The sequence below is a fragment of the Ammodytes marinus genome, assembly GCF_949987685.1.
Source record: "Ammodytes marinus genome assembly, chromosome: 9".
In the NCBI taxonomy this organism is placed as follows: Eukaryota; Metazoa; Chordata; class Actinopteri; order Uranoscopiformes; family Ammodytidae; genus Ammodytes; species Ammodytes marinus.
In genome coordinates, this window is record NC_137213.1 from 18,901,101 (window position 1) to 18,924,691 (window position 23,591).

The window sequence follows — 23,591 nt, forward strand, 5'->3', positions numbered from 1 at the left end:
TTAGGCTGTGTGTAGTAAGTTTAACCTATGACTAGCCTATGTAGCCTATCTTTTACACATGACTTCTGCTTAGGGACAATATGTCATTAGGCTATTCCTTGCAGCGCCGGGCAGATTTATAAATCCAGTCTGCAGTGTGCACACAAGCTGCGGGCAGGTTGACACAGTTTCCGTGCTTCACCGCCTCGTACACAGCAGCTGTAGCCTGTAGTGCCAGCAGGTGGTAGCCTACTATACTGTGCTGTCAGCTGCGTCCCACTGCTGAACGCGAGCAGCCGGCTGGATAAAGAGCAGAGAGCTGTGACCACAAGCACGAGGTCACACAGAGAAAAAGCAGAGAGCGACTGTCGCATCTTTTAAACATGGAAACACTGGGGACCGTGGTCACTCCAGTCACCGAGCTCAGCGGCTCCTCTACCTCCTCCACCTCCGGGTTGTGACAGCCCGGGCACCGCAGAAGTGATCGGTTAAAGTGTGGCCAGCAGGGACCGGAGTCACCGGACACTGTGCAGGCTCTAGCGGGCAGTGTGTGGCTCTTTGCATTGAAACATTCCCCCGCCTCGGGAGAATAAACGCAGGAGTACGGGAAAGAGGGACACTTGGACAAGCAGCAGCTCTTGCGCGGAAATACTCTGAGGCACAACATAACACAGACTCACAAAGACGGTTTACACCGAAATGGGGTGAGTGTTGCTGCTGGGCTCGTGTTTTCCTGGATTATTTTATTTTTATTTTTAATAAGGGGTCAAGTGAATATTGAGATCAGTCAAAACAGCGGAACAAATACTTATTTAATAAATGAATGGACGCACTGCTTCAACTCTCCCTCCTCTCTTTGCAGAAAAGAAGCCTCAGTCACCTTGTAAGATGTTTCCTCACCACAGAGAAAGGTAAGAAGACCATGTGGAACAACATACAATGTACACCCTTGTTGATTGAAGAGCATAGGCTTGTAATAATTTCAAGATATTGTAATACTGGAGAAAAAAATTGTGGTTTCCTTTTCACCCTCCTGCAAACACAGATGCAGCACGGCTAATTCAGAATTGATTTATCTGTTAAATTAAGCCAATAATCTTCTGTAATGTTTTTCTGTGTGTGTATGTGGCCCCAGAGTTTTAAGATTATTTGATCCATACTTCTTAGTAATGACTCTGCATGCTTTTATTGTTGTAACTATTAAAGGACCACAGAGCGTACTTCGTACAGAGGAGCACAGCAGGCGGATGGGCAAGAAACTGCTGTTTCTCTCATTTAATGTTAAAAAGAAAGAAAGAAAGTTGTGTGTGTGTGTGTGTGTGTGTGTGTGTGTGTGTGTGTGTGTGTGTGTGTGTGTGTGTGTGTAAACAAAAGGAAATCGGGTATTGTTGCATTGCTGTCTTTTAGATGGATTATAGCAATTAATTCAGAAATATGTCTTAACATCTGTTTATGAAAGATTTGGATGGATCAACAGAGGCCGAAAGGGGAAACCCCATTAAAGCAGATTGTGGATACGGTACGATTGTGGTAGTAGGCTACGAATTAGTGGGGTTATTTATCCCGAGAAGCAGCCCTGACCTCTCTGTCCAATCAGTACTCCCAGGCCAGCCCCCCTGTAAGCCTTGTAGGCCAAATCCATCTGCTGCTGAGGATGCAGGTCAAGTGGTTGAACATCCTCCAGAAGAGATACCAGTTAGCCAAGAGAAACATTTGGGCCACACTCTGTTTCACACATTCGCAGCCAAGACAGAATCCTGTTTAAACATGTAGGCTACTCTGACAGTGTAACACACCTCCCTCCTGCCCTCCACCATGGGAGGTTGTCGGTCAGAAGTAGCGATGAGGTTGAACACGAAGCTCTAGTGCATCCTTTCATCCCGCACACGTTCGGTAGAAGAGCAGACACCAGACCTCAGGCAAGGTCAAAGCCTGGCAGTAATGGGGTAAACCTAGAGTGTTCTCTGCCTCCCATTGGGACTACTCGATGAAGAGAGGGAAGATTTGTTGTTCAGCATCACAGTGAGTGGCCTCATTGGCCTCCGTAAATATGTTAGGGATGGTCAAAGTGCAGTGCTGTGGTGATGAATAAAAAGCCAAGACTTCAAAGGCAAATAACTTTGATATTTAAAAGTAATTTTTCAAGCAGAAATGTAGGACATGAACTAGTTCTAAGCTCCTCAATTTTAAAGATTAGCAGATTGTGGTACGCTCATATTATAATAAAATTAATATCTTTTGGTTTTGGATGCTTGCCAGACACATTAATGAACAACAAATCAAACGTTTCGCTTTCTTGACCTAACGACATTTTGACAGCACAATCATTTGTTCTCATACATAAACGAACAGTTTACACATAATTTCCCAGGAGATGTCCGAAGGTGGAAATTAATTAATTATTTATTGCAAAACCGGTATTATTTTAAATGTTTTAGAATGTTAAATGTACTGTTTTTCTAGAAAATATTAATGCTTTTTCAGTTAAAAAAAGTTTAAAAAAAATCGACGTGACCTAATTTTCTTGTTTTGGTAACAGATGGTTAATAACACTGTCTGAAAATCACAGGGCAAATTCCTACCTAAGGACTAAGCTTTACTCGGAACAACTACCAAAACTCTAAATCAGATTATTCTTATATTTCATTTATATTTCTATCGTTAGAAAGCCAGAGCACAGATCTCACACCCAGCTTTAGACAGGCTGCACTCATCCCACTGTAGTGTCCCAGTAAGACCTCAGATCAGTGTTCCTGTGGTCGCAGCAGAAAAGGGGGGATTACTGTCAGATGAAGAGTTAAAGGGTGGGTTATTATCAGACTTCGAGTGGGATCAGCCGTCAAAATGTCCATATAGCAACATCTTAAGGCAGCCCTTTGAAACCCGGTACTTGTGCAATTCATGCATTACATCCTTTATTTATTTATTTATTTATCATGATCTCCTATGGTGAGAGAGAGAGAGAGAGAGAGAGAGAGACAGAGAGAGAGAGAGAGAGAGAGAGAGAGAGAGAGAGAGACAGAGAGAGAGAGACAGAGAGAGAGAGAGAGAGAGAGAGAGAGAGAGAGAGAGAGAGAGAGAGAGAGAGAGAGAGAGAGAGAGAGATAGTTTTCATGGCTTTTTGTGTCACTAATGGGGTCAGATATAAATGTACTGAGACTGGCCAAAATAATACAGTTCTTTTGGGAACAACCGATGCAATTTACAATACTGTGGGAAAGAAGAGGTGTCCTGGTTTCTACCATTTCATGTTCTAACTCGACACCTCTGGAAGGGAACGTTTTGATGAGATGGAGACAAGCAGCAAAAATAACGGTGATGTAGATTCAGTTGTGCCTTATTCTTGAAAGTCTAAGTGTTGGTTTTGTATGAACAACACAATATCAGTATTTGGTTTATAATCTGAGTGCCATAAAACACAAGAGATTTCCGAGTGAAAAAGTTAATTAGATTTTCTTCTACAGAAGCTATTCGGCTACGCATTGGTCGGTGAACTTTATTATTTATTGCATTAGAAGTTAGCCCTATTAGACATGTGGCTCGAAGGATGGTCACCAATAGGAGGAATTATACTAAATTTGGTAATCCCCTGACTTTTTTGACCAAATTCCTGCCAAAATACTACAATTCCCATCAGCTTTAGTTGTACTTTGTGTTAAGGCATTTTAGTGCATGTTAGCATGCTACCCAACCACAGTCAGATGGTGAACATAGAAAACTTTATACCTGATAAATAGCAACATGAGCATTGTCTTTGCGAGCATGTTAGCATGCTGATGCACCAGAAAGTACAGGGTTGCTAGCATTTTGTGTTGCTTTGTTTTGCATTTGCATTGGTTTAAAGAAGAATTTGTACAAAGTTAAGAACACACCAACAGTATGATATCTTGCACTGTCACTTCTGCTATACTTTCAGAGTGAAATTTGTTTGAATATTTTCACTGGCACGTCATTCTTATGTTGGCATATATACTCTGCCTTACTTCATTTCAAAGTGTGGGAATACATGGCAATGTAAATGCACTGACTGAACCTATACCAGCTTAATAGGAACAAGTTAAGAGAGAGAAGAGCTCAAGGAGTCTTACCACAATGACGGGGGCCACACTTCCTCTGAACACTGGTGACTGTTTGCTTTGATATATTTACCTCGTATCCAGGATACGTCTCTTCAAATAGTGGCATGAGCTGGCCGGAGGGCGGAGAGGTTCAGAGCGTTTTAGTCAACCAGTGTTTGCCAGCTAAGTCACAGCCCTGAATGGCTAGTGAACGAGGCAGGAAAAAGCGTGGGAGAAAGCCAAACTATGATTCCAACATCTGTCCCTAGATGGAAGAGAAATAGATGGAGAGGTTACTATTGTGAAAATAATAAAAGGATTTCCTTTTTAAGCTAAAGAGAGACACATTTGGACAGGGTTGTATGATAATGAGTTTTAATAGTAGCTGCCTGATATATTTTGATACTGAAATCGTGGGGAAAAACACAAATTAATCCAAGCAAAAGAAGAAAAAAAGAGCTTTCTTTTGACTCAAAGTTAACTACTTGCTATTCCAGTAATTTCTTAACCATAGTTATTAGACGTAAGTGATGTTTTTTGGTTATTCATAAACAATTTCTTTCACTGTATTTCACATAATCATCTGTGTTTTTCTCCTCCAGGGAGCAGCCGATCTTCACCTCTCGGGCCCATGTTTTCCAGATTGACCCCACCACTAAGAGGAACTGGATCCCCGCCAGCAAACATGCCGTTAGTGTGTCCTTCTTCTACGATGCCAACCGCAACGTCTACCGCATCATCAGCGTGGGAGGGACCAAGGTGAGGGGAGGATAATGGTGGTTATGTTGCCAAAAGACAAAGACACCTTTCTATAAGGGGGTTTTCTCAAAGTAGTGTTATTCTGTCTGAGGACATTGAAGAAGATGATATTGCCTTCAAAGAGGCTGTTTTGTATTTGTAACAAAGCCACAGGACAAACACCAACTTCACACTGGTTTCCCTCTTTGGCAACCATCTTAATACTAGAACATTTCCAAGATTAGGACATATCTAGTTAAAACTACAGTGGATGTCGACAACTCAGCAATCAGAGCGTCTTTCACGTAGGCTTGTGGATTTAGATTACACGGAAGAGGCTACATCATCACTGGGTAGATGGGGGGCAGGGGGGGCGATCTAGCTGATCTCTTCTTAGCACCTCTGGTCTGACCCACATTTCGGCCTCCCAGAAGGCTGTGCGGGGTGGCAGTTGGTCCGTCTGCAGCCCTATCCTGCCAGGACTGGTGTCTGGCTCCAGAATAATCTTTGCGGCTGCCATCGTCCAACATGCTATGTCAAGCATGTTAGCGCGGAAATGCAGACCGTAGAGTTCACGTAATCATTTATTGGGGAGGGGGAGGGAGACCTCCTCCTAAGCTGCCATCGACCTGCAATGCTGCGATTTTAAATCAGTTCCCTTATTGTAATGCTAGAGGTTGACATAAAAAGATTTATTAATAGGTCCGCTCTAATACTTTTTTTATTGTGTGCTCCGGGGGAAAGAAGTCGCCTCTGACAGTGAGGTCACAGACCTGGTGGATGTTCCGTGTGACCGTGTGTCGTTACTGCTGTTCTTCTCTTTGACGGATATATGATGGTACTCTGTGTGTCTGAATTTAATATAAACAATAAGTCTTTCTTTTGGTTTTCTAAAGAACAAACGGGTCTCAAGGGAGAAAGTGATTGAAAATAGCTGAATTCCTTAGCCATAATCCCAGTGGAAAGTAAATGCTTTACCAATGTCACAATGAGCACAGATGTTTTCCTGTGTTGTTTGCTTTCACAGCATAGCCTACTTGAAACAAGCTGTTAAGCTCGTGTTGAAAACGTTTATGTTGGTGCTGTGATAAAGACAAAATGTAGATATAGATTAAATGTAGATTTATTGTTAATACAGAAAGATTTAAACTTTTGTCTGATGAGCATCATCTGTTCTGATTTAAAAGACATGCTTAAACAGTATATCCCATCATAGGTTAAACCAGAAAGTGGCCAAGGGAAGGGGCATTTCACCAATTTTACACATTAAATTCAGATTACTCGTCAAAAGGACTGTTACTCAACTTGTAAATGCAGTTGTATAATATATTTTGCTGCATTGAAGATACTTTGTCAAGGCTTAAAACTAACCCTAATGATGATGGTTTGGACTCTGACAGCAAACATGTATACATTTTAAGTTTGTTCCATCCTGGAATTAGGGATTTTGGATAATGTGGTCCTGTTGGTAGGAAGAGAGTTCTCTACCAAAAAGATGCTGTTGCGGGTTGCTTCTATATTCAGCATTTATTTCCCCCTTAATCTCTCCCTTGTGAGTTCCCCAACTTTAGGATGTGCAATACAATCCAATACAATACAATCACTTTACCCTCTGAAGCACAATTTATGCCCTAAATTAATCTATTCTGTATTCTTCCCCTGCACGAGAATAATAAGAAAATAAAGAGCTACTTCTACTGAATAATTAGAAGTAGTTAGTGCTGACTGGATACTTGAATGTTCTGCTGAACTGCATCTCCCTTAACCTACTGTGTTGTTAGCATGATGTAGACTTGCCTGCCTCGATCATCTTTGTTATCTCTGTATTTGCAGGCAATCATCAACTGCACTGTTACACCCAGCATGACATTTACCAAGACATCCCAGAAGTTTGGACAGTGGGCGGACAGCAGGGCCAACACTGTGTATGGGCTTGGTTTTGCTACAGAGCAACAGCTGCATCAGGTAAACTAACCCAAAGAAAACAAAGATGGTTCTACTGATCAAAGCGTCTTGCTCATTGTACATTTCCAGAGTCTTATTAATCCTACATTAGTTCAGTTTCTTTAACATTAACTGTTTGACCCTTTAAAAAAGTTTTCAGATAAGTTTAAAGAGGTGAAGGATGCCGCTCGCCTGGCGCGAGATAAGTCGCAGGATAAAGAATTGGTCAACACAGCGCTTAGCATCGCTGCACCACAGGTGAGCTCTACTTTGAGAGAAAAATGTGAACATGAAAGTAGAGCAAGTCTCTGCAGGTATCAGAAAGCATAAATGTGAAAACTCTGTCAGAATCCACAGAAAAATATCAAGTGATGCCTGCTTGTTTGAGGGGGAAGGGGATTTTTAGGATTGAGGAGACAGAAAGCATCACTTCAGTCAGTTCAGCTTTTAGACAGGTCCATTGTGATTCAATCAAAGGAGGTATGAAGAGAGAGAAAAGGAAGGCAAAAAAAGATGAGCTGGGTCATTTGTCTCAGAGGAAAGGGAAAGTGAGGAAAAGTAGGACGATGGTAAAATTATCGTGTGCCTCTCAGTAGTGCACCGCATCCGCATTTTCAACCAACTGCCACTGATAGGCCCCTGACTCTAACTCCGTAATATTGAAAATGTAGTCAGCACATTACTTTTTTTATCAAGTTAGTAATTACCTATCAGTAACGTCTGCTTGTTCATGAGGAACATGCCAATTTCCTTTTCAATTCTATGGCTGAACAGATTCAAAGTGATCTCTCACTCCACGTCTTTTATCGATTTAAAAAAAAAAATGCCAAAGCTTCAGAAAATGTCCAACTGCATCAATTAATTGGACTTGATTCTTGCTAAGTAGCGCAGCGCTGCATAACTGACCACCCAGCTAAGTATGCTTGTGATATTTTAGAATATGTCATTATTCATGGTTAAGCTTTATGATGACATGTTACTCTGTCTGTTTTTTTCAACCTGATGGATTCCCTTTCTAGTACTCCCAGGTGAGTCTGTCGTTTTGTTTTATTTTCTTGACCAAGTATTGTTTGGCACAGCATAAAACTGTCTATGGAAGTAGTTTAAAGGGGACATATTATGAGAAACTCAGTTTTTAGCAGCTCAGGCACATACATTTTCACATCTAGCGCCTACCAAGCCACATTTGCCGAAATAAGTGGTTCCCTGGCTGCGAGGACGCTAGCAAAGCTGATGTGCAAAATTGGAAACCTGGCTGTCTGTGTTTAGAGCTGACCAATCAGAAAATATTACGTCATACACAAATAAACCCTGTCAATGATTACTAATGCCCCACTAGAACGTGCGGTTATGTGCTTATAACAGCGTGGGAGGTTACGCCCTAACAGTTAAAAATAATGAGTTCAATAAACCTTGAAAACATTTTCCAGTAAACACCCAACATTCAAATTGAAAATTGAAAATGAGCACAATATGTCACCTTTAAAGTATAAGCAATATGTGTTGCAAATGCACTCTGAACGTCTTTTCTTCTGACTGACCCTCATATTTTGAATGTATTTATACCTGATGGCTCTTAAGCTTATTTTTAAATTAAAGAAGCCGCCTCTTTGCTCTTTGAAATAATCAATTTGGTTCTGAGATGGAGATGCTGTATGCTATTAGGAGAGTCCATTTACTGATGTGTTTCCCAGGACCTCTCGGATGAATTCCAGTCTCCACCGGTGATGTGTGTGAACGGGCCAGAAGACAAGCTGTTCCGCAGTCAGAGCGCCGACATTACCCTGTCTTCTGAGAAGGAGCGGATTAAAAAGATGCTCTCTGAAGGGTAACTTAAGTTATGCACTCACACACAAACATCAAATGAAGGGAGATGTAAGAGACAACATACAGTCCGATCTCACTTTCTCTCTAAACGGTGACTTGTTTTGTGTAATTTCCCTCTATTCTGTTCTGCTAGACACAAAGCCCACACTTGATGACTATGTTCTGAAACAAGATAAAAACTTCCTATTATCTAGTGCTCATAAACATGTAGGGAACTCGGGTCGGGGGAGGGATTTGCACATTTCATTTGATCTATAGTATCGATTTCACTCGAGCAGCCGATCCATTCTCTCCAACTGTTCAGTTGAGTTTACTGAATGGAACAAGGTTTTCACTTCTTGGGTTAATTACAGTTTGACGTCATTCGATTTGTTAAGCTTTCTAGGACAGGAGGAGGCCATTGTTGAGGTGTTGACTCATATAGTCGTATCGAATAAAGCTTGTAAACATCTCATCATTCAATCCTTTGAGCCACCCACAATGCTTTTCTCCACAGTCCAATTGTTGCGACAGAAAACTGCTCCAGAGAGGTTACCATGGTAAAATGTGGACATGTGATAATCTCAAGCTTTCTAGAGGGACAGATGACAACAAAGGATCATTGAAGACACCATCTGAATATATATTATTTCCGCAAATTGTACCAAAATGTATTGATTTCATGTCCCTGACTGCTGTATAATCAAGTGGCCTATGGGTGCATCCATAAACTAGTAGGCCTGTGTTATGTTGTTTGTGTTTTCAATGCATGTATCATACATTGGGACTGAATGAATATTACATGCAGTCCTAAGTAAGATTCAGTTTAGAAAATTATGCTTTGTGCTCCCAACATTTGCATCTAAAAACAAAGTCAGAGGGAAAGTAGCATTGAAGGCTCATTGATGCCTAATTTAAATGGCAATCATGCTGACCATATCCTATTCTTCCTTTTTCTCTGATGCTTACAAGTCAAATAGAATATGATAATCCAACTAATTCATAGAAACAAATGTGTCTTTCACATTCAGTCTTTTGATGAAGATTACCCTTAAATAAAACTCCATAGGATAAGGGGATTACTGTTAGAACAATTTGGTGTTGTGTGCTCTCTGGACATTTTTACGAGTGTATCTTTGCTTTTGTTATAAGACCTGTGAAATGACCTTCATTCTGGGCAGTAGGTGTGATGCTGCAGGCAGCAATTCTCGTCATGGCCTTCTTAATGCTGCTATAGTGCCTCACTGCTTGTGTTATCCAGGCCAACAGTGTCTCATCATGTTCCAAGCAGCAGTCAAATGTGGTTGTTGCTGTGCAGCCAGCTGTAATATTCAAGAAATATTTGCCTCATGTGACAAGGATGGCCAAAATGAGGCAGGTTTTCATTCCTGAATAATTGGCTCCACCTCTGTAGGAAATCTAAAAAGGAATCAGTGAAATCAAGTGCTGTAGTGTGCACTGTCTTTGAGTATTTAACTGTCAAGTTCATTCTTGTTCTTGGCCGTTTTCCATTTGATCTTCATACTGGTCCAGTTATCATGTAAATCATAAATGTTCCCATTTCCATTTTTTTCTGAGCGCTTTAAAGGCTTCTCGTCCAGATTGGCCTACAATATGTGTAATGATTATGTGCCATACAATCCACATTATCATTAGGCTTACAGTAGTACACTATTATGTGTATTGTGTAATAGCCTATGTATCATTGGTTCTTCAGGTCTATTTGTGAGATGAACCTGGAGGCCGAGCTCTTCACCCTGCAGGACAGCAATTCAAAACTGGTGGCAGCTTTGCATGAGGCTAATGCTAATGTGGAGCAGTGGAAGAAACAGCTGGCAGCGTACCAGGAGGAGACAGAGCGACTCAGAGACCAGGTGAGCCTTTACTGTATTAAACCTGACACTCAGGTACATAGGGAACTTCCAAGAAAATTAAGTGCAAACACTGAACCTTGAATTAGCCGTTTAAAATAACCACAGAATTATCAGAACATATTTTAATGCTCTAAGTATAATATTATGTATAATACATAACTTTCCTATATGTTCAAACAAACATTTCTAAATTGCCCATTGAGTGTGTTTACAGTTTTTTTTCAATCGCTAACCAGCAGTGGGCACAACTGTAGCTCAATATGCAAAATTCTAACTACAGTCTGTACTACCAACAGTCACTGGAGCTGAACAGTTCACTTCACATGCAAAATAGGCTCAGTGCAGCCAACACTATGAACAGTCCTAATTGAGATAACACACACTGTCACGCAGAGTGAAAAAACTAGCATCAAACCCCAATACAGAAATGTCAAACTTTTAATCTTTAGTTTGAATAATTTGAGTTACTTAACAAAACTAACGTAATATTTTCTTTGATGAAAGAGTGAAATTATTTCACATGAAATTGTTAATTTTATAACATACCAGTTTTTTAGGTAAACAAAAATAAATGGAAATCAGAAGTTTGCTTCAATAAATACATATTTTTATTTTATATTCATTGATAACATTTCCAAATTTAGTATTTATCTGTGTAAATATTATACAATTGTAATACAGAAATCAATTCCTTTAATGTTGTCATTTACTGTAAGGATGCAACTCTCACCTGTTTGTTTGCTGGAAAATTTGTATTACAGATGCAACTGTAGATCTTTGTAGATTGGGTTCCACCCTCAACCCTGCCCCTCTCAATGAGAGACCATGATTCACAACAGGGTCTATCAGAGTAGCCCTTACTGTATTTCATCAGAAATTACAGCTCTGTCTTCTAAGTCTTCCTCCAATCATCCACACTCTCATTGCCACTCTTCTCCCTCCACTCATTAGTCCATTTCCAAAATAAATATTTTTGAGCTTTCCCTATATTCTGTATATGTTCACTAACAAGTCTAAACAAGACACCTTCTTAGTGTTTCAGTTGAAATTGCAATCCGCAGTGTTTGAAATGCACTAGGCTGAAATCCACTGTTTTGTGGTTTACAGTTGTGACAGCAGTGTGTTAGCATTTGAACAAAGTGCTAGAAATCCACAGTGTGGTGCAGGTTGTGGTTAAGCCATGAGATAAGAGTGTAGAGTTTTGAAAATTGTGTTTAAGCAATGAAAAATGAGATAGAGTTTGGTCCACATGAACTGCTGCTGTGTTGTTGCACATCGCTCCAGTTGTGCCCACTGTGGTTTAGCAATAAAAAAAAAACTGTAAGCCATGTGATAGACTATTGTCCTGCCCAGGAAGTACCCCTGCCTCTTACCCAACTGCATGCTTAACAGGATTTGTTGAGGAGGGGAATGGATGACAGATGGATTAGCTGTTACATCAAAAGCTTTGTGGGACAGTTGACCTCAAGGCTACACATTTCATGCATTATAGAAACACAACCGGTCAGAAAACCTTTGTGTATTATCGAATAAAACACTGAAAAGTCCTTTGGTCTTTGTGTGCAGACAAGTCCTTGTTTACCCTGAAGTGACTGCCAAGGCAGAAGCTGGTGGTAAGGTCAACCTTAAATATCAATGCAGGAGCTGTAAAGCTCTGGAACAGGAGCATACACTCAGATTATTGTTGAAGTAAAGCTTTGCCCAAAGAAGATTAGGGCAGGGGAAGTAGGGGAAGGGAAGTAACTTGTCTTTCTCCGCTGACGAAGGTGATATCGGCTTTGTGTGGTTCGTCGTTTTCAGAGTAGTAAAAAGCCAAGACAGTTAGTCTGTAACACACTCCATCGTTCTTTTGAGTTACTTGAACTGCAGGCATTTTCCCTCCCTGTATCAAGGTGTTCTGTGCAGGTTGAACCAGTTCACCATGCGCATGGCAATGTCATATTTTAAAGATATTTTTTTGGCATTTTTATGCTTTATTGATAGTGTAGAGACAGAGTTGAAATGGGGCAGAGAGGGGAGTGACATGCAGAGAACGACCACGGGCTGGAATCGAACCCTGGTCTGCTGCTGGCCGAGGCCCATGGGGGGGACGCCCTACCAACTGAGCTAAGGGCGCCCCCGGCAATGTCATATTTCCGTGGAGTCTAAATACGCCAAGTCTCTGGAGGGTTTTTACACTTGAATTAACTCTCAGGTTCCAGTGAATGCAGTTGCCTCCGCCCTCCCTCTGCTCACTCATCAATAAAGGGTATTTTCACACATGCTGGTAGCCGATTTCTCTGGGACTGACGTCGCCTCGGGCTGACAATGAAAAAACCTCTCTGATTCAATGCTTTAATACCTAACTCCCTTTCTATTATATCCCGGCTTTACAGTATCGGTCACCATTAAATCCTCAACCTGGTTAAAATACCTGATATTAAGAAGCCCTTTTCTTTGTTTAGATCCACATCAAGAAATTAATTCATACTAGTCTCTGTCTCCTTTGGACCAACTTGTTCTGTCTTTCGGTGGAACGGGACCAGGTGGCAGAAAATGGTTCACGTCTCTTGGGTGGTGTGAAAGGGAGAGGGGTTTGTAGGACAGCAATATCCTACTTTCAATGCCCCAGTTAGGAAAAAATGAAAAATCACCAGAGGGAGCTGGCATCCACTAGCATCTCTCCTTTTATTTTTTCTTCTTCTTCTTTCTAAGGCTACTCCTCGTCTCAACTGTACATGGTTTAAAACGATCCAGACTCTTTGCCTGGGAGGCTTTTTGAGATGGTCTGTTTGTTTTTTGTTTCTCTGATTCATGGGGCCCAGATGACAAAGCAGATTTCAAATTTCATTAATGTTTACACAAAAATAATGGCATGACTTGCTCATTTATCCCTATGGTCAATCTTAGTTGTAAATTAAGTTGTAGCATCGCCAAGTCACAAATGCTAATGAGCCGGCACGGGCACGTGTAAAGATGATAGTCCTGACGTCAATATGATACTGTTCCATTTGACTCAATGCGTCCATGCGCGCCATGGACATTTACATTTTTTTCCCCCAAGGGTTTGCTTTGGTTTGGTGGAGAAGTGTAATGTTTGATCACCAGATGAACATATTCAAAAGCAATCGGTTACAAATACGCTCCAAATCCCAAACCTGGCTGATTAAGACATGGTGTTGTATTGGCAAGCAGCTTTTATGCCCAGACTTTCAGGCGTTCACGCTTAAGCACTGTACAGATCAACTGGGCCAAGTGGGCATGTGGCCTCACTTTGCAGGCCAAGACAGAACATACTCTTCTCCACTTTAAGATTTGTGTGTGAAGCCCTGTCTCACTCTCTGACTTTAATTTAATTTGGTGTGTGCGTGTCTGTGTGTGTTGTAAGGTGTCTGAATTAGAGGCCCATGGAGGCCAAGGCCCTAGTGACCTCTTAAAGGATGAGCTGACCCAGTCCCTGGAGGAGCTGGAGGCCCTGTTAAAGGCCAAAGATGAGGTAGGTGCAAAATTTTACCATCAGTTGGAGTCAGAGGTGGAAAGCTGTGATTGTTCATCATAGGTGATCAAATAAGTGAAACATCAACTCAAACTATAAGTCTTCAGAACCTGCCAACATCAATTCCTTCCCAAAGTTTTAAAAGATGGAATGGCATACTAACTCATTTTATCTGGAATAACAAAAGGAAAAGGGTCAAATTCAAAACATTAATAAAATCGAAAGAACATGGTGGACTAGCACTTCCAGACCTCCAAACCTATTTTCATGCCACACAAATAAATAACATAATGAAATGGACTAATGATAATATTAAAGTGAAGTGGCTTACGATAGAAAAGGAACAAACTCCATTTTCAATAAAAACATTACCATTCATTGATAGAAAATATATGACACAACTGAAAGGACAAAGTAGATGGATTAACAATACTTTATGTAATTGGAAACAAATTTGTAAAAAACATGATATAAATAAGGAATTACTCTATCTTATAGAAATGGCATGGGATCCAGACTTCAAACCAAACAAAATGGACAGTGTCTTAAAAGTCTGGTCCTTAAAAGGACTACAAATATATTCACAAATAATAACTAAGTATGAAGTAAATTCCTTTGATGATATTTTAAAGAAATATGATTTAATCTAGTCAAATTTCTATAAATATTTACAATTTAGAAACTATATAAAAACCTTTCAAAAAAGAACAGGCATTCACGAGCAGCATCCCTTAGTACAATTTATGATTAAAAACTATAATATTGACATAAAGAATACACTTTCCAAAATATATAAAATACTACAAGAAAACAATGAAACACAAGACACGGTGGCATTGAAGTGGAACTTAGAATTAAGGGGACAGTTAAAAGAAGAGGACTGGGAAAACATTTATAAAACAATACATAAAACAACAAACTCTAGGTTTTGGAGGGAGTACACATGGAAAATATACACAAGATTCTTTAACACACCAAAAATACAATAAAAGTTTAGGATATCAAATTCATCAGATTGTTGGAGAAATTGTGGGGAAAATAACGCAGATCATTCACATGTTTTCTACTTTTGCCCATCACTAAAGACCTTCTGGCAACTGATTGCAAATTCTATTACGAAAATTTTCCAAATTAACCAGGTACCCAAAATGTTTAATTTTAGGTGTAACACCGGCTGAACTCATATCAGAAAGAGACAAATACTTATTTAGGATACTTAGGATAGCAGCGATGAAACTGATAACAAGGAACTGGCTAAAACCTAGTCCACCATCTTTTAAAAACTGGAAGTCAAATGTAAATAATATTTTAGAAATGGAAAGAATAACCTATAGAATTAGAAATCTAGAAACTGAGTTTTTGAAACGATGGAATAAATGGTTAACATATATGGATTGTAATTAAATATTCTGAAGATAGTCGTGAAGAGCTGGAAGAGTTAACTTGTGTGTATATACTTTATGTGTTTTTTTCTTTTGTTTTGTTTTTTATATGTAGTATGTGTTCAGGGGCCGTATTCACAAAACATTTTAAGGCTAAGAGTAGGTCCTAACGTGCTGATTTAGGAGTAACTCTCAAAAATAAGGGGCGTTTCACTCCTAATTTTAGGACTCCTAACTTTTTAAGATAAGTGTAATTCACAAAGCCTTTTAGCGCTAAAACTAGCTCCTAAATCTATGAAAAGCTAAGAGTCCTCGAGAGGACTCCTAAGTCACTAAGAGTAAATCACAGACAACCATTTGATGGTGTTTTGGAGAGATTTAATGATAGTGAGCTTTGTAAAAGGTACCTTTAATAGCTGTAAGGGTTTAATTATCTTAGTAAAGCTATATCTAGAAAGTATAGACACATTTATATATATCATATTTATATAAAAAAATATTTATTAAGTTCCTTTTCCTGCAGTTGCTTTGGGTTTATGATGCACTGAAAGTTACTGTTGGTGTCACGTTTGGGTTTAATTTCCTACTAGAGTAGGCCTATATGTGGCGCTTCGCAGCATCTCCTCCGTTCCACAGGTCCGCTACTGTATAGTTGCGAGTCTCGCCTTTTTCCTTCCGCATGCATTTTACGATTTCGCCGGCTGTTGTTTCTAAATGGTGAATTTCCTGGTTTGTCGCTGTCTGACTATTGCTGCATAGTCGCCGTTGAGAGAAATACAGTGAGAGTGCAAGGCGTGCAGCTGTTCAATGAGGATATTTTTTCCGATTCAAATCATTGTAATATTTAAAATGAATAGGCCTATGTGGCGCTATTGTAGGCTAATTGTGAACGAAGGTGTGGGAAACCCCGCAGTATCTTGGTTTCATGTTGAATCAGTGTCACTTGTCATTAATTGTATATAAAAACTCTTTACTTTAATACAGTGACACGATATGGATATCTCCCCACAGTGTTTCTATCATAAATTCACTCTTAGGGACTCATTTCCTCTCAGCCAATCACTGTGGGCATAGAAGGTATGAACATGACGTCATCCATAGCAACAGGGTCAACACCGCCCTCTAGTCTTAGCTTAGGAGTCCCTCCCATTCCTTAGTAAAAGTTGGTCTTATCTAGCCTGGAAATCCTGACCCTGATATCTTGAACGATAGAGGGTCTGGCGACGATCAATAGTAATTTCCAACTCTAGGGGCGGCTCCTACTCGTGCATTTCAAATGCCACTGCACGCAGTTGGATAGCACTACAACCAATCAGAGCGATGCACAAGTGACGTAAGCCCCGTTCGTTTAGCGAACAGCTGTTAAACTGTTCAATTAAACGTTTGCCGTTGTCGGTCGGCAAAACAGAACATTCCACTTACTTGCTAGTGAAAGCTATGAGTCCCGTCTTCCAATTCGTTAAGGGTCGAGGCCAAAGCAGTCTCAAACTCACACAACATATCCGCAGCCATCTTTGATGTTTACTATCACAGCTTCGACGTCGCATGCACGTCACTGTCGTCATCCGGTTACGTCCTCCCCAGAGCACCATATAAAGGGCTCTGGCGCGCCCATATTAGATAGAACCAATTGAAACGTTATACCAGATTTCTGGTAGTCTTGATAAGCTTCAACGGAGCGTCTCCAGACCAACACGCGCAGCAAATTTAATTTGCCAGCGCCTAGTGGCAGGTCTGGGAATGCCAGGCTAGGTCTTATCAGCTTTGTGAATAGGTTTTAAGAAATTACTCCTTACTAAGAACTTTTAGTGCTCCTTAGGAGTACTCTTAGCGCTAAGATAAAATGTTTTGTGAATACGGCCCCTGATGAATATATTTTGGATGTAGGCCTATGTATGTGGATGTACACACACATATATATATATATATTATTGTGTTTTGTTTTGTTATTTTGTTTTGTTTATTTACTTATTCATTTATTTATATTGTTTAAATTTATAAAAAAGAAAAAAAAAATTGTAGGATGATGTAAATGTAAAAATAACTCACCAGAATATTATATGATCCTACAATAAAGTATATATATATATATATAAAAAAAAACTAAAAGTCTAGCTTTCATTCTTTTCCAGGAAATCCACATTTTGCAAAACAAGAAAGCAGATTACCACGAGGTGGAACATGATAGAGAGGAGGCCATTCGCAGATTGCGGGTAGGGATGCCATTATAACAGTGATGTTCTGTGCTTTCAATTACTTATTAACATATTTGTTGAGTAACAGATTGCCCTCTTCCTTTGCCTCCTCTTGTCTGTAGGAGATGGAGATGCGTAATTCAGAGTTGGAGCGTCGCATTCAGAACTCAGAGCAGAACCTGAATAACTCTCTGGAGGACCGGGATCGCATGGACTCTGAAATCCAGAGGGCCATCGAAATTCTGGACATCAAGATCTTTGACCTTAATGACCTCCGCCAGAGCCTTGTCAAAATGATCGACAAATAAGGGGGAAAAAAATGGTAAATAACCTGGCGAACGACGTAAAACAGGTGACGGGATAAATTTTTGTTGAGACGAATGCAAACAAACACAAGTTGGAGCTGGTCACTGTCTCTCCACAAGCACAAGAACCACTCCCGCTGCAGGAAGGTTTCTCCATGTCTGTGTTGCAGCAGCGGTTGTGCTGTACTCACCGATACGCTGTAGGTGTCGGCTTAAGCAGCAGTATATACAGTACGTACATTGTGTCGCTTGTCCAGTCGAAAATAAAGCTTTTTGTTGCTTTCAAGTGTCCCATTCATGGCAATAAACCAACTTTAAGGTAAGTGCTACACAGTGCTAGACATGTAATATTGAGAATTGGTGCTTGCAGTTTTTCATTTCAGTTTTTCAAGAATTACTTTTGTACACAAAATGGCGATGCAGTGTCAATATGAACAAAAAGAGGCCTTGTTTCTTTCCCTTCTTTTTAAACTGACAAGTGGTTTAAAAATCTATCTGAAAAAATGGATCCATGAAAATAGGGAGTATATTAAGTGGAAATCAAATGCAAATAAATAAGCCAAAAGAGTAAATTACTTTTTAAGAGTTATGCCTATTTAACAGCCGGCATAGAACATCATTATTGCTTCATTAACATTTACAAAAGTTTGATTTGAGCAGATATAAACTTTCCTATGATCCTGGAGTGTGTCATGCATAATGTAGCAGCTATAATGAATAAAGTAAAGGACAGAGTGATGCTAGTTGGTGCTTTCCCACAGGAATAAAAAAATAGTACGCTCAGTGTTTTATATTTGAGTAAGGCATGGACACAACATTAAATCTTAGTATTGACACCAAAGATCAAATGGTAGGAGCAGATTCATCGGCTTGTCTATTGTCGATTTTCATCTAGGTTCATAAGAAACCTTTAAATCTAAGATAAGTTACTGAAATCCATGAGTACATTTTAGTAATTAAGATAAATTAAGTTATTACATTTAGGGTAAGTAAATATTTTCTATATATGAATCATTAATGCTACAGTTATAAATCAAACACAAATAATAAAATACTTTTGGATTGGCCCAGTGTGATTATATGTCCTGTGCTTAATTTTATTAATTTATTTATGATAAACGCATACAAGGAAATATTTTCTGCCTTCTGTAATTTTTGTGCATGTTACCTTTAGCTGTGGACAAACGTGCCATGCGCCTTCACAGAGTCTATCATCATACAGACTGAACTGTTTATCATCATCTGTAATGCTATGTTTGTATTATTTTTTCAAGCCTTATTTAAGGATGGTTGTTGATAGTCACGCCAGCTGTTCTCAAACTTTGAGTTTTCATCATTGTGATGCTGATGGAAAAATAAAAGCAAAAAACTCAGTCATTCAAATGTACTTCTTTCTTTTGTTGAGGTTTTCTGTTGCTGTGCGACATCAGGTTTATGAACTTCATCTCTACCAAAGTATGGTTAACTTATTTATACTAACATGTATTTTCCCAGAACATTCAAGAGATTGATAACAAACTGTTGGATTAAAAAAATAACTCCGCATTGGATGCTCCATTGGGACGCGCGTGCCGCGTGTACATTGACTTTGTATGTAATCTTGCTGCGTCCATCGCGTGCAGTGTGTAAGTACCTTTATGCATTTTTGTATATTTTTTGCTCTTCGAACCGGAAAGTATCGGTATCGGCCAATACCCAGAACCCAGATATCCGATATACTGATAAATAGTGGATCGGTGCATCTCTATTTAGTAAGTAAGTAAACATTTCTACACTGTGGTATCACTACTTATATTTAAAGATCTGTTCCTCTTCCACCACTGCGTCTCTGATATAGTAATTGAACTCAAAAGAAAGAAAGATTTAAGTAAATTCCAGTTTTCCATGCGGCTGTTTCACTGTAGGCTACTGGGTTTGTATAGAAACTTGCAGCAAACCCATCTTGTCGCAGCGGTACTTCTGAGCCCTTTGTCTCAGATAGAGCTCTATTGTGCACCCTCTCAAACCAAGGACAAGTTGGAAGGTGGACTCTGGGGATCGCCGCAGTGATGAATGAGGCCGTAACAATCAATATTCTGCATTATAAGCTCTACATCGTCGCTCTGGGAGTTTAACAAACCTTTTTGGATGTTCTATTCTTATATTCAAGGAGGGTCCATCCTCCAGATGCTTTCCAGAAAAGATGAGTTGCTGCTGATCAAGGGAGATACCTTGGAAGCAAAATAACACCTGTCATTTAGCATTTTCAACTGCCACTAAGGGGCCACTCACACTAGGGCCGCAGCCCCGTGCCCGAGCTCATTTGCATACTAAAGTCTAGAACGTTTGGCTAGTGTGACCACACCATCCGTATTCCAGCACGGAACAACCCCTTGGCCACGGCACACTTGGGAGAGGTGTGCCGTGGCCAAAGTACAGATGCTAATGAGATGACACGCGCACAAGGAAGCGCACAAGCAAGCGCACAGGCGGCGTTCCTGACGTGAATTTATTAAGGATGCATTGTCCGTTAACGTCCGCTGCCTTTCTAGTCGGCACCGGAATTGCCCACCACTTGGACTGAAGCTACATAAAATGTGTGAGAATTAACATGTGTGTAGGCCTAGGCGTGGGCTAATAAAAGAGGGAGAGAGCTAAATAGGTGAGCGCAGAAATCAAAGCAAAAAGGTTTTCGTGTTTACTCACGTTCGTCAGATGATTTTTTTCTTTTTCCTCCCGTCAGATGTCATACTACTGTCTTTACGCATGGCGTGGCGGTGGAGACGAACACAAAACAACACACAACGGGACTCCGCGGCCCGGTGATAAGGAAACAGTAGCCTAGCCTACACTAAGGTTTAACAAGAAACTTTATAAAGACACTTAAAAAATCTGTGCCCATACAAAAAGTTCTGACTTGGATTACTTGATGGAGCGATCGATGTGTATAAAACCATCCGGTACGTATGGTCTGATGACGGGCCGTTATATTAATAATAAACAGCGTGCTGCACAAATATGAGACTGTCCACCGCGACCTATTACGTCAAGGCTACATTTTAAAGAGGACCTATGATGCTTTTTGACTTTTATGACCTATAAACGTTGTTATGATGATTCATAGTCATGCTTAACCATACTAAATTATCAAATGATGACTTACATGCATTTCGACGTATTCCCTGCTGACCGTCTGGGGTGTCTGTGCCGAGCACTAAACACTATTCTAGCCAGTCGAGAAGTCACGTCTTCAAAGCGGTCTACCCTTTCATAATTCGTGACGTCGCATAAAACTTCATGAAGTCACCACGCGGATGTTTCCATGTATGGTAATGCTGTCACTTCCCTGTTCGCGTCTGCCTCGCGTCTGCCTCGCGCCCTTATAGGTCCATGCTCGCGCTTCCCGCCACTGAAAGTGTTCCGGAAGGAAGGTAACCAATCACAACGGAGTGGGGTTTGCAGGAGGGGGGAGGGTAGCGGAGATGGCCGATGCACAGGCGGAGGGAGCGGAGATTGCCGAAGCACACACACTCAAGTCTTGACAGGACATGCTGGATCGCCAAAATAAGAGAAAGAGCTTCCCGAAAATCTACATAGTTTTTTGTGATGTGATTCGTGTCAGGTTGCTCTATAGCAGTGTAAAACAAGAAATTAAGACCAGAAAAGTAGTATAATAGGTCCTCTTTAAAGAAAAACAATAGATTAAGGATTCTCGTTGCTCTAATTTGGAAGTGGAATATTTGATGCAAATTTGTCCGGATGAAAATATTCACAAACAGTCGTATAGCCTACAAGTTAGGGGTGTGAACGTTTACAAAAATGCCTAACCGTGTACACGACAAATTTTTTTTCGTGTACACGGTTAACCGTGACGTCATTGTCCTCGTGCCCCCGCCGTCTTGTAGGCGCGCGCACACACACACACACACATACGCGTTCGTTCGCCTGTAAACACACAATTGACATGAACTACGCTCGTTTACACACCTCTTATAATAGGTCCATGGTACACACACACACACACACGTTCGCCGTCATAATCGCGCTTCATTAATTTCCTGATTAATATAGCCTATTGCTTTCTACATGTCCACGTTAAATGCATGTTGAACAGGTGTTATAATGTTCGGGCTACTTACGAGCGTAGTTCACGTCAACCGGGTAACTTTAATCTTTAGGTTATCTTTCATCACTCTTCCATGGCTGTGAGTCGAGTCCCAGCACGGCGACTGTGTGTGTGTGCGCCGATACACACACTCACTCACACACACTCGCCGAGGGACAGACAGATTCTCACCAGACTAGCTTTTATACTCCCCAATTAGTTTATTAGTGATGTAAAATCAATAAACACGTGTCTCCAGAACATATTTAAAAACTTTGAAATTTGAAGAAAAAAAAAAAAAAAAAAAAAACGGTTTTCGTAGACTACGCTCCGAATCCTAAACGCACACGGTGACGTAGGCAAGGTGCAATCGTGCCCAGGCCACGCGCAGTGTGACCACGGGCCAGCGGGGGGAGTGGGGAGGGGGGGTAATCGTGCTGAATCTTCCTGCAGCACGGAACAGGCAAACGGCCCTAGTGTGAGTGGGCCCTGAAACTGCATCCCAGTGGCCATTAGTTGCCCATGCTTGTAAAGCAATTAAAAAGAACATGATGATTGATTTAAAATGATTTCCTTCACACACAAGAAGCACAGGGTTATGTTTGATTAAATATGAAAAAAAAACATTGAAATCCATTAAGAGGCAGCGACACAAGGAGTTTGGGAAATCAAACAACATATTTTATCAGATGATTTTCATTTGAGGAAAGGATGCAAATTTTAATAAATTCAATACAGTTTAATTACCTAATCTTAACACTGTTGATCAAAGTAGAAATAATATAAATGTGATCTTTGAACTTTCAACTTGTTAAGAAATCAAACAGGTATTTGTGCACGCTAGAAAATAAAAAAATATGCAACCCTTACTTATTACATAACATTAAATATTGAACAACATATATTAACTCCTGTTTATTTCTATAGGACCATAACCATAGCTTATATTTCCCTCACACAGCTCACACTAAAGAGTACCTTCTTTTTCCTAGATTTTGGCTTCGACGTGGCTTCTCCATACGACTCCACCATTACGGTGATGGTTTTCACAATACTCACCATCTTTCTTAATGCAGTCCAAAAATGTGTCAGTCAGACAGAGATGGGAGAGCAAAAACACAGAAAATACATTAAAAACCCACTGAGAAAAACGGTGTGAACATGCAGCTAAGATTGTTCCAGTGCTTTTAATAATTAGTTATTTTTTTCATATTTGTAATGGTATGGGATTTTGCTTTATTTCACTTTTCCTGCACAGCAACATAATATGTAGGAGGTAAGATAAAGGAAGACAAACCGTTCAAAAACAGCATTTATGAGTGAACTGTACAAAGTCAAAACATAGGCTACTTCATTGCAGTTAAACGTAGGCTACTTTTAACAAATATTATGTGAGGTGTGTTCGTTTTAAAAACGATCAAATCTGCACCTACCCTGAGTAAAGTCTGTGACCGTTTTCCAGCAAACAGGAACTTGAAGAGCCGAGTCCTTTGCTTACGAAGACAGACAAGCCCATGCAGTGTTTATCTGCTCCCCGTAGGCCCACACAACTGCAGGGCTGCTGCAAACCGGTTAAAGCTGTATTAGTTGTAACGATCTGTTGGATTTTTGATGGTAAACGTAGAGACGGCCGCTATCAAAAATCCGCAAACACAACAATAAAATATTATAAATCGAGGGGGGAAAAAACGAAAAGTGTGACGTCCCTGGGTGGGCTTGAACCACCAACCTTTCGGTTAACAGCCGAACGC

At 40.3% G+C, this 23,591-nt stretch overlaps 1 protein-coding gene across 1 annotated transcript; it reads left to right on the plus strand.

The window, feature by feature from the left end:
* Nucleotides 1-320: 320 nt before the first annotated feature.
* On the plus strand, nt 321-18,856 carry LOC307255214 (homer protein homolog 3-like). The gene is made up of 10 exons (XM_080033862.1): nt 321-683; nt 842-890; nt 4,640-4,796; nt 6,609-6,740; nt 6,873-6,977; nt 8,414-8,547; nt 10,243-10,399; nt 13,767-13,874; nt 17,389-17,469; nt 17,574-18,856. The coding sequence occupies exons 2-10, from the start codon at nt 868-870 to the stop codon at nt 17,757-17,759; spliced, it is 1,083 nt and encodes a 360-aa protein (XP_079889988.1). The 5' UTR covers nt 321-683; nt 842-867; the 3' UTR covers nt 17,760-18,856.
* The last annotated feature ends 4,735 nt before the right edge of the window (nt 18,857-23,591 follow it).

What these genes read in the sequence shown, in the direction of transcription:
- LOC307255214 (XM_080033862.1), top strand. Translation starts at nt 868, where the DNA reads ATGTTTCCTCACCACAGAGAAAG. An exon ending in TTTCCTCACCACAGAGAAAG is followed by an intron (nt 891 to 4,639) that starts GTAAGAAGACCA and finishes TTTCTCCTCCAG; the next exon opens with GGAGCAGCCGATCTTCACCT. An exon ending in CAGAGCAACAGCTGCATCAG is followed by an intron (nt 6,741 to 6,872) that starts GTAAACTAACCC and finishes CCTTTAAAAAAG; the next exon opens with TTTTCAGATAAGTTTAAAGA.